We start from the raw sequence: 12,572 nt of genomic DNA, 5'->3' as shown, positions 1-12,572 counted from the left end.
CCTGCTGGGACTCCATCTTTGTTTTTCTATTAAACAAGCATGGCTGCTTCCAGTGAGGCTGCAGACACTTGCAGGGGCATCAAAGTATCAAGAACACGTTGCAAAAAGCTGAGCTGTGTGACCTTTAAGTCCCACGGAACTGTCAACAGACGGAAACATACATGCTGGGCCGTTCCTGGAAAGCTCATTTCATCTGGGGCGTCAGGAGACATTTTACTTTTCATTAAATCCACTAATTTTCACTCCATTCTATAGATCTTCAGAATGTTCTCCTAATGGCCTATATTTAAGATCGGCTCTGCTTCCTGCTGTGCATTAGCTGGCCTCCCAAAACCCCTCATTTAGAACAACCACAACTAGACACCAAGTCTGGTTATGACTGTACTAACAACTGGACTTGTTAAACCAACAGTTGAATTAGTCTAATTAAACTGTTATCTTGGCACAGGATACTGTAAACTGTTAGTTTAAGTAGTTTGATTGGAGCTTGAGCGTCTCCAGCTGGTAACAGAACAATGGTTCTAGGTAGTGGAGTCCGATACCAATACTAGTAGGGGCTCATGCTACATGTAGCTGCTGAGCTCTAACAAAATATGTGTCTTTTAATGAGTAACTTGATGACTAAACAATCTGTATGTCATGATCTATTTATGATTTATTAAAACAGTTGGAGGGTCTGTAAGCTTAAAAAGAAAAAGAGCCATCCTGTTCTAAATAAAATTAATTTATTTTTATTGTATGAGGTATAAGTACTAACTTGTTAACTCGGTACTCGGTATCAGTGAGTACTTAAACTGAACTTGGCCTGGAAGAAACTTCTATAGACATGTTGCATGTTATTGATTACATGTGGAAATTTTTTGTATGCACACAAGTCTGGAGGGCAAAAAGATGAGTCTTTTACTTGCCATCCATAGCTGTGCTGCCATAGTGGAACAATTCTGTTAACAAAATGAAATGTGGAAATGTATGTATTATAAATTTTTTAAAAATAACGCAGAAAAACTCAAAATCACTGGTATTCCTTCTTTTTCTGACTCTACGCTACACGTAGCTTCGTTGCCATAGCAACTGAATGACAACAACATCACTAATGTATCAGGATTCAACTCAAAAAAACATGCAAACATTTTGCACACAAAGAACAGAACATTCAGTCCGTTGCAGAATCATGTTTTTAGGTTTGATGTTTATTCTACAATTATTAATAAATGATCACTGTGGCTGATTTGCTCATATAAACACCTGTTCTATTAACAATCTGTCAGTGACATTGTGTAGGTTGCCCTTTTCTGTAACTACCCTAAAAACCCATCCAATTCCACATCACACCTACATGTAAATGTTGTCAGTCAAGTACACATAACTGACCTACTTCCCTCTCCTTGCTGTTTTTTTTTCTTAATTAAAACATTTCCTGACCTTGTTATCTAATTGTCGTAGTGTTAGTAGCAAAGCATTGTGTCACCTTTTTCTTTTATGTTACAAATACATGTAAGATTTAGCGAATTATGTTGACAACTTGACAGCTAAATCTAACGGTAGTCATCGTCACCAGCAGGAAGCTGGGGGTGGGATCTTGTGTGCATAACGTCACTGAGCAACGTGTTTACAGGGACACCCTAGTTCCTGGCTCATGTTTGACTATCTTCATCACTGCAATTTCTTGGACAGACATGTCAAAATGTCACCATAGAACAAACTACAAACATTTCCCTCTACTTATTTAGGTTGTATTACTGATACTGCAGGTCTTAATCTACTACCTGTTACACTAAATCAAGATACCAACTGCACAACAAATATGTTTACATTGACTAAATCAGCTATGTTATCATACTCCCAAACCTCAATTATACATGATATCATGTAGTATTTGAATAACTCAAATGTGGCTCCTTAGGTTACATTAAGCCAGCAATAACTGATGCTACTGTAGATTCCAGGTTTACAGAACATCTTTGATCCAAACTGCAAAAGGTTGAATAAGAAACAGAAAACATCATATTCACACACTTGTGCATTAAAAACAAATAAAAACACCACCATGTAAGTCTCCTCTCTTAGCCAGTGCTGGGATGATATTTGTTGTTTTATTACATGATGAACTTGAAGTGAGCATAGCTTGTCCACACCTCGTTAAATAGCCCTCTAGGGAAGAGATAGAAAGGTGTGTGCTGTGCTTTCAGGACTAAAACTTTTGGTATTTAATGTAGAAAAAAGACAAACTTTTCCCTTCAAGGTAAATGTTTGGTGACTGCTGTGTATCTCTGTGTGCAGACAGAAAAGCAGTTCAGCTTTAACACTCACAGGAAGTCTTTGTGGGATGATATTTTGATACTATTTTTCTCTCTTTATGTCATGAATTTATATAAATTCATGTTATTTTAATTGGTAAAGAGACTTTTGTTTTGCACTGAAGTTTTGTTGTAACTAACCTAGGGTTTATTGTCTATCAAGAGAGAAGTAAAACTGTTGAAGCTGTAGTCTTGTTGAGTTACTTGTAACATTTCTCTCAGACCGTTTACATGTAAGAAGCCCAAGTAACTATACAGATGTTATCTATAGAGGAATTGTTTGTCTGTAAATACAGCAGATGCACACACAACTTGACTACAGAAAGTAGTCACTGGTTACCATGGCTATCCGGAACGATCTCGCTGCTTTAGCATTAGCTAGAATGTTGTCAGCATACTACAAATTAATTCTACTAAATTGACAGTGAATGAGTTGCGTCTTCACGACCCATAAGCATTAAATGCAGGTGAGCCAATAAATGATGAGAGAAAATAGTCCAAAAGTTTTGGACATTAGTTAGCAATATTAAAGCAATTTGTTCACAGTAAGATCATCAGCTCTCAATGAGATATGGTGAATCGCTCTAAATAAGAAATGTGAGCAATGGTGAGTAATAAGAGCAACAGAATAGGGTTTTCCTGAAATATAAAAAATTGTATATATATGAAAAAAAAATCATATTTAGCATGCAAAGGACAAACAAAATAATTTCTTCCTTTTTTGGTTTCAATTAGAGGGAAAATGAAGATGTAGTTGCATCATCAAGGCTGATGATAAACTAAGCCTTCAGAAATTTAAAATGCAGCGGATTAAAATCAAACCTCTAATTACTGCAGAAACTGCAAAGCTTTGTGCGGGACTGGCGCCGGGTGAAGAGAGGCGACCTGCGCTGGTGGAGAATTGTAAATTATTTTATTAGCCTAAATGTAAATAGCTTAAATAGTTAGAATAATGTCTTCTTGCCAGCGTTCTTAAGGTGACAATGTGCAGTAGAGTGGCTGCTGACGCAACGTGAAGTCGACTGATAATCCCAAAGTAATGATAATAAAGGTATCGTCAAGAATTTGATTTTATTCAACAGGAACACCAACCAGGCAGCGCTTTAAAACTGGAGGAAAGTTTAAAAGTTCCCAAATGGACCGACAAAATGACAAAGTTTACAAATCCTGGCTGCACAGAGAGCTCAGGGCGATAAAAGCCCTCAGTTTACCTTTAGTTGGCCTCGCTGTACATTTAGGAGCCTCAGTATCACGTTTCAGAGATTATAAATAGAAAGCAATGATCTTGTAATGACATCACACGCCCAGTTTAATCTATGTGGTGGTGACTTACTGTAGCCTTTGGCTAAAATGATTGAGCAAACAGATCGGGAAGCTAGTTAACAGCCTTATCAAGGTAAACGGAATATTCTATCTGCTCAAACAGAACTGCATGTGCTGCAAGCTGACTGGATATTTGGAGTAAAATCAACCTGGCCTTACTGGCTCAAGTTTTTTTTTCAGAATTCTACTATACTTATTTTTGTTCGTATAATTTTGGTCACACCATTCTGAGAAATATTTATGCCATATGTTGAACCGTTCCATTCTAAATTTAAGAGTAAATGCATGAAATATAGTGATACACACCTTACATAAAAGAAATATGTTTATTTATCTGATACATTTGATCTGATAACTGTCATTTTATACTATAACTATAAAATGAAAATATTTCACCTTAAAATAACTCAAGATTTTTTTTAATATAATTTATGGTGTCATTTCAACCATGCACCCTTCTAGATAGTATTATACAGTGAAAATCATGTGATTCCATCAGAATCACATGTCAGTGTTCCATTACCTGGAATATTCTGACTCCAGCAGCCAGTTTGAAAATATACCACCTGATATAATAATTTGCCTTGCAAATCAAAACAATCCACACAGATGCCTGCCCAAGTTCCCTGGCAAAAACTCTACTGAAAGTATGTGCAGCAACAGTAGGCAAATTAACATCCGCGACCGAAAGAGCAGAAAGTAAAAATGCAAAGCAGTGGTTTATCAAGTAGGCTAATAAAAGCCCACTGACATATCTCACAGATTGTAACAGTAAGGCTACGTCACCCATGATTATGTACCTCACTGTATGGTGATCAACCACCAAGGATCGAATGTTACGTCAAAGTGTTACTGGAAAAACTGCAATCTAGATTCAAACACACATTAGCTCCGTTCTCCTTGATCAGACCGGTGGACGTTTTTAAGCAGAATGACTGAGATTCACATGTGCATACTCCAAAACATGTAGAGTTAAAATGAACAAGGATATGTTCTTTATGTTGCAACAGATCAGAACCCTATGACCTAAACAGGATCATAGCAATAAGCTAACAAGATGAGTAAACACATCTAACAGTGGCATACAATTCTGTCTTCTTAAGATCAACTAATATCATGTTTACAGTCAGCAGCTGCTGCTGTAAGGAAGGAAGGTTTTCTTCTCCATGAGGCGCTTCAGAGCAGGTTCCTTTAACCATTAACTGGTTGTTACTTGACATGGAGATATGTAACTTCCTGGTACTGCTACAAGTCAGTAAATGCCGACTTCCTGTCAGCTCCTCTTCACTCTTTCATTTCTTTAATCATGACACCTTAAACAATATCAGATTATGACCATTTATTCATAAACTAGAGTGAAAACAGAGCAGACTGACTTACTCAGAAGACTTGACATTAAAAAAATCTTTAAATTATAACAATGATTGTTAAAATAAATTTTTAAAAAACTATCCAACTGAATTCTTTTGGCACCTCTATATACCAGAGATATCCTTTGTTATTTTAATAAAAATAAACAAATTTATATAGGCAGTTATGCTTTCCAGAAACTATTTTACAAGCTGCAGAAACAATATTTAAGTCAAATATCTTAAATCATAATTACCCAATCAACAAATTACTGACTAGTAGAACTAACATTCTGAAATGATGGGATGGATCTGCTGTTTCCTTTGATGAAGCCGTCTCGCTCACATTCACATACTGCTGAGTCGTTCTCGCTTTATTCATGCTAGTTAAAAGCAATAGTGTGCATAAATAACAACGGGCATGTCGTCATAGCTACAGTTCTTTAGAAATAAGTTTCAATAATCATTGCCTAATGCTGTGCTAATTAGCCATGTGGTCATTATGTTATGATGGGCAGTCTGACAGATATGTACATGGAGTACAACAGTGACCCTCATGCAACGCTTTGTGTCTTGTTAATGAGATTAGTAACTAGCTCCAGTACAGGCAGCATACGATGTTTACTGTATGCTGATTATGAGATGGTGCTCTAAACAGAATTTGTCTATAACCCATCAGAACATTGAGCTATCCATTTCTCTTAAAGGACCAATATGCCTTCAAACCATTCTTCTCCCTGCTGCGTTCCTTGACTGCAGCCTGAATATGGACAAGCTGTGGTCAGTTTGATGTTCCACAAACTAAACTCTCATTTTCTTTACATTAAACACATCTGCAAGAAACATTTCAGTAAAGCTCTGTATGTTGTTTGTTTTGTTTTTTTTGCTCTTTCTCTAAAGAGCTATTTTAAATGTGGCCATATTTGTTATCCAACACAATCATAAATTTCACTGTAGGACACATGCTGCCATACTGGAAGGGCTTCAGGGTTTGCCCCAGAATACTTGCTAATCCTGGTTGTAGGGACACTAGGGAACTCATTCTAATGTTAACATATTTAATTTTGCTTTGGGATCAATAAAGTATTTTTGAATTTCAATTGAATTCCGCTGCACACTGTGTTTTTTAGTTTAAAGTTGACAGAAAATTTTAAAATATAACTAGGTAATTATGTGTTATTGTAAGATATTATTAACAATACCTAAACACCAACCGTAAAATCTTCAAAAAAGGTAAACATAAGAAAAATACATTAAAATAAAAATATAAACTTTTTTATATTTTTTAAAAAAGTATAAACTAGTGACTTTATTTGTTGAAGTTGATAGTGCGTATCCTGGTAATGGCAGACAATGGTTACGGTATTCTGGTGAATAAAAAAAGAAACCTGACCTCAGTCTCCCTACATACTGACTATATTATGTTGCCATTGTTCATAATTTAACAGTTGGAAGCATAAACAAGGCTTAGCCTGGTGGGGTTAAGCTTGATGGCCCACCAGACTTATAGTACATTGTGGGAAACCCTTGGAAGGGTGAGATTGGTCATGTGATATTTGCTTGGTCAGGTGACAGTGATGGTGATGGAAACATCAGAGGAAAAATTGTTCAACATGCAACGATTGGAACAAAAAAATTGTGAACCAAAGCATAGAAAAAGAACAAATCAGAACGAACGTAATAGAGCTGCTTTAAAATGTTGCTACCATGACCAATGCAAATCTAAAATAGTGATAGGTAATATGTATAAGTATTTATGAGTAAATCTGGAGCCAGTAGCTTGTGCCAATAGCAGGATCAACTTTGCCCCTAACAACAGACAAATCCAACTATCTTATTCCAATAGATCTGTCATTGTGATCAACTCAGATCAGTGAACTTTGAGTACTCTCTTAGTTACATGTGCAGCCTTGACCTTTAAACTTCTTTTTCAAATGAACTTTGTCACGTATGTTAGACTAGCATATTACTAATCAAATAGGAAAGTTTCTTCCCTTTCTGAGTGAATGTTTTATCACCCTGTTACCTAATACTCTGGGAAAAGGAAGTGGACTTTCACCGCTGACACATTGCGCATGCATTGTGTTGAACTACTGTAGTGACAAATTACACTGTCACTCCAGTAGGAGGCATTTAATACCATACTCTGATTGGTGATTTAAAACTAATTTACACATAGATTTAGCTGTTACATGAACAAAGAAGAGACCATAACACTCAAAGAAAGAAGGACCATTATTCTGACTCCTTCTGAAAACCTTTTTCCCTAAAGGTCTCTCGGGAAAACCCATCAACAAAATGAGCAATCGTCTCTGAAGTAACCAACTTGAATCAATTAGGTCTAGGTAATCTTGGAAAGTCAACATTTTCAAAAGGATTCTTGATAACCAACCACTGCTATGCCTACAGAGTGCACCTTTGAGATAACTGAACCAGCCATTGCTGCAGCCAAGCCTGCTGTGCGAATTAGAAATGCTGCCATGTGACTGGTCAGATAAGGCTGGGCTGGGTGACTGGACACTTCTACAGCCTGTGAGTGTTTGATGAACAACATGAGTCTTCCTGTGTGCAGTTGTAGGTGATATGCAGAGCAGGAATGACTTTGAGATGAAGGCATCCCTAAACAAGAACACAAGGATATTGGAAAGATGGAGGTAAATTCAGCTCAATTCAGCTCACAGAAGGTGTAAACTATAAAATCAATCCCAGAACTCCCCCATACTTTCTCTCAGGGTGTACAGGGTAGAAACTCAAATATAGGGCACAGTTCTGGACACATAAATGCAGCAATGCTACTCCTGCATAGACTCCATACTGTAGCAGCGTTCTAACATTAAACAAGACATTTTGGCATGTTTTATACTGACGTAGACCAAGACAAATTGCATAATATTTAAAAACAAAAAGTGATCTATGGTTTTCAAAACTGTTCATGAAAAAGAACCTGAAAAGTGTGATGTAAAGGTAAAATAATTGTATTTTAATCTGATTCCCTTAAACAAAATCCAATACAAAGAACTGCCTCAAGAAGTTCTCTAATCTGTCATCTAGTATTGTCCAAGTTAAACTGAAAAACAAATGTGGTGCAGAGGAAGAGTGGGCACCCCATATATTGAGGGCATTAGTCCTTACTGCGACCGTCTGAGGTTCAATCCCCATCTTTAGAACCTCTGTAATATGTCTCTCCCTCTCCCTTCTCTGTGCACCTATGTCTGCAACTAGTGCCACCAAAAAGAACTAATTAAATATGGAAATATATATTTCATATACACAATATATAGCCCAATGTGCAATGCAATTTCAATGCTGCAGAAAGAGTAAAATGGAATACTTTGAGAAATAACCTCAGGTGCCACGCATTCAACCTCTAGCAAACAACATATTTAGCCAGTCTGATGGACTTCCAGTGTTTTTATGTCCGTTTTATATAAGAAATATCTAAATGTAATATTTGCTTGTTTAATACGCCAACATATCCTAACCCCAAACTGAAACGATATCAAACGTATAATATCTAACACGGCTAGCACATGTGTCCACAGTAGGCTTCAAATGGTACATACGGAGGCCAAAACAGTCAGAAAGTGTCCCCCACTCTTGAAACGTTAGCATGTCAGCTAACTGCTTTCACATTAAACATAGAGGCTAGCGGTAGTAAAGAGGTTAACGTTCCCCGGCAGAGACTAGATCTAGCGGTGAAGTTAATGAGCCAACCTTGTCCCTTCAGAGCTACATGTCCCTCTGTTGAAACTCATACTGGCTGTCAACCCAACCCTCTACCTTAGTTCAGCTTCTACTGTACAAACAAGGCTTTTCTTCTAATGGAAACAACGCCACGCCAAACACTGTAGAACAACCAACCAATTTAACTTGACCTTGTTTATATGTAAACACACACGCTGCAAAAGACACCCCAACCCCACTGCGATATCGGAAACAACAATACATCTATTCAGGATGAAGAAAGGTCCAGCAAATACAATTTAAGTGAAATGTATTCGTAAGTGGTCTGTTTTAAGTCCTTTCAACTGTAGCATAACGTACAGTATTTTGTGGGCAAAAATACTGCGGAAAACACAGCTTTAGCTACTGATAAACACATCATATGAGAAAAATCTAATAAGATATATATAGTTGATTCAAGCCGAATAGTATACCATAACCAAGCATTTAGAATAAAAGATACGAATTTACCTTTGTCCCACTCCAAAACAGTAAATCAAAGCAGTCATCTTAAAGCGATTAATTTTACCGGGTGGCCTGGTGTCTCTCTATTAAAGCTGTTAGCCTGAGCGCAGGCAGCTAAGCTAGCTCTGCTAAGGTGGAATTGGGTCCTGCCTTTTCGGCTTACCTCTCTTGACAGCCTCGTCATACGACAGGAATCCTATCCTCGACTCTTTAGCCCCCATGCTCCCCTCGTTTCATTGCGATCTGAGGAAAGCAACGTTTACAACCCGAGCGGCTCAAACAGTAACTGTTGATGCCTTTTCTGTTTATTGTAAAACGGGTCCCCGGCGATGTGTCTATGTGGTGAACGGGTGAATGTTTTCAGCGACGCCTCTATGCTATGTCACATGATCTCACTCTACAGGTCAGTTGATCAACGCCTGTTAACAGGAACGAAGTGATAGACACAGACTTTAGTTACCAAAAAGTAATTTTATTTCTGATTCTCATTTGGACAAAACAGCGTTTTTACTCGGTATGAACAATAACTGAGCTGTTTCCGAGAATGTTTTCGAATAACTGTGAACAAGCTATATATAACCTCAAGAGTAGTGAGAGTAGCTCCACCTACTGGCTCATTTGCCACATTCTCTTCACAATTTGTACTGCCTTGTTGCTGAAAATGTGCTAAATAAAATTACCTCTGCCTTTACCTTTACTACATGTAAAATAGAAGCATGGCTTATTTCAGGGGTCGCCACAGCGGGTCATCTGCCTCCCTCTCACCCGATCCTTCAGATTCTTCACCAAGTCCAGTCAAGTTTATTTGTATAGCACAGGGATGGTGAACCAGTTCAGCATTAAGAGATAATAAAGTTCATAATCACCGTAAAGTGCCACACAACAATTTCAAGATTAGCTTTATACCACCTTACTAGCTGACACAGCTTTTTTCTTAGTCCCTAATGATTCATTGTGACACCTGACAGTGTTCATGTTTTTTACAAATGTCTTTAGATTTGGTTTGTACTCTGTTACAGCTACTCAAAGCAACTCTTTCACATGTGGCAGAGAGAACAAGACAATGATTAGACTTGTTTAAGTGTAATAAAATATTAATTCAGACATACACAAAACTTTTGAGTTCTGTCTGCTAAACTGGTCGATGTGGAAGTGTCTCATGCAGAACATTTTTGAAACATATAGGACAATTTACATGCATGGCCCAAATTTGTACCTATTTGAGGATATTGTGGTGACCTCTACCATTTTCATATTTTACACTGTAGTTTAACCATTATTTTTGGTGTAACATCCCAAGATCATCACTGGCCCCCTTTTAGCCCTCTTTCAAAATTTTCTGGATTCACCCCTGTTCAATAGTTTAAAGGGGGCATTTAATAAACATTAATATTCAAGCATTAATACAAATTAAACCTTACTTAAAGGTTAAGAACAGCAGGTCTGCTGCACCATAATAAATATCGTTATTAATTTAAAACTCTCAAAGGAGTCTCTGTTTCTTTCTGATTTTTCTCACTTTTGTTGTTTTTAGAAGAATCACTCCATATCTCAAATCCAAGAACCTGCCACTCTTCATGTCACAATGATGAGCACAGCATTGATTGTGTTCATGTGATCCAAACATTTATGTTACAATGTTTGTATTTGTGTGAAACTGAGTCTTAACTTTTTCTGGCTGCAAAACGGCATGTTCGATTAACGGTTAATAACAATAGTTAAATTCAATGTTTGATATTGTCTAGCAAAATGCTTTTACATCAGGCCACATGGCTACTGCATTAATATGTCAATGAGATACTCTAAGCTTTAGTTGGCGATATGTTGTTTGCTGCTGAGCACATATGTATCTAAAACAAACATTATTTTTACATCAACTTATAAGTTATATGAAACTTCTCCAAATAAAATCATTTAAAGGCTCAGAATCAGCCCGGTACTGGTCCACATTCTCAGGTGAGAAACACTCCTGGTATAAACTATACTTTTAGTTATTGTAATTACACCTAAGAGAATTTAGTTTAATCAAAGAATGTCCTGAATATGTTTGTATGTATTCCATTTTAATTAGGGTTGCAGTTTTCTGGCCGATTGTGATTACTGATCTTTAAAAAGCCTGACCTGCCAATTTTGATTTTGGATACCAATTTTTTTGTCTGAAATTTTGCTAAATGTAGCAAGAAAGGAAAGTCACTGAGTTTTTAACAGTGAGTTGACTACTGTTAACGGCAAACATGCAGACATGACCTGTGCTGGTCTATCAGTCAAACCTCTCACTGCATAACAGAAGAGAACAGAGTCTGATATTGTAAACCTTATCGGCCGATCATGAATCACCCAAAATTAAGAAAATCGACACCGATAAATTTATATATATAAACAACTCTGTCAGAAATGCAATAGGTTTATAGCAGGTGTGTGAATGACGTAATGATCTGACTGTTGACTGCAGCAAGTCAACATTATTAGCAGAAACAGAGGGCCCCAAAACCAAATTTTACTTGGGGCCCAAAGGAGGCCCTGAGCTTGGAAACGGCACAAAGTGCACCGATGTGAAATAATACAGCCGACAGAAACAGAGACCTGTTGAAGAAAGCTGCTGCCATGGAAACAGTTTTTTTCCTAAATGATTCAGCTTCCATCTACCACTTAAAGTCTCTCCTCCTAGACTGCCGATTTAGTCTGCAGACTTGTAGCGCTAGCTTGAAATTTCACATCCTGCACTACACGTTACGCTGGTTTTGTCAGTGCTACCTTCAATGACTGTGGGAAATTTCTTTACCCCTAGTAACTCATTCACCTTCTGGACTTCTGCCCCTTGCAGCTTCACTGTTCCACACATCTTCCTCTCATCCACACAAGCATTGCGACTTGCCTCTACTAGCTGCCACACCTCTTTCTCCAAAGTGTACATCAATTTCTCTAGATTCTTCCTACTCCTTCCTGCTTTCACTAAACATCATAAAGCATTATAAAACCACATAGTCCCAGGGGAACTCAGGCTGTTCTCATTCGTTAACCTGTACATCTCTTCTGCAGAAAAGGAACATGAAATTCTCCATCACCCAATCCTGTCCCTGCAGTAAATTTACTGAAACAGAGTGAAGACGGAGGACACACAGCAAGGGTCCCAAGAACAGTGACCTCAGGGTCCTCAGTAGTGGCCACTGACTAAAAGAGGACCTGTGTATCATATTTCTTGTCAAAGACAGAAGGTCAATGATTACTAATTAGAAATTCCCAGAGAGCCTGATAAACCTAGAGTTAAAGGGGCAGCATCATGTAAAATCTGCTTTTTTGAGCTTTACATCATGGTGTTATTCCCTAATCAAAAACATACTTGAAGTGTTGCCCTGATTCTTTCATGCATGTTTTTTAAAAATCCTTTATGGGAACAATTCAGCTGCTCAAAACG

General features: G+C 37.5%; 1 protein-coding gene across 4 annotated transcripts in view; it reads right to left on the bottom strand.

The window, feature by feature from the left end:
* The window catches only part of usp32 (ubiquitin specific peptidase 32), an 84,435-nt gene extending 74,916 nt beyond the window's left edge, over positions 1-9,519 (bottom strand). For all 4 annotated transcript variants that reach the window (XM_023351000.1, XM_023351002.1, XM_023351001.1 and 1 more), the window contains exon 1: positions 9,321-9,519. In XM_023351000.1, the coding sequence (XP_023206768.1) occupies positions 9,321-9,378 (58 nt within the window). In that variant the 5' untranslated portion in view covers positions 9,379-9,519. The remainder of the gene's footprint in view (positions 1-9,320) is intronic.
* Between the last annotated feature and the right edge of the window lie 3,053 nt (positions 9,520-12,572).

The sequence above is a fragment of the Xiphophorus maculatus genome, chromosome 18 (genome assembly GCF_002775205.1).
Source record: "Xiphophorus maculatus strain JP 163 A chromosome 18, X_maculatus-5.0-male, whole genome shotgun sequence".
Classification (NCBI taxonomy): Eukaryota; Metazoa; Chordata; class Actinopteri; order Cyprinodontiformes; family Poeciliidae; genus Xiphophorus; species Xiphophorus maculatus.
Note: the sequence above shows the minus strand (reverse complement) of the source record. Positions and strands in the feature narration are given on the sequence as shown.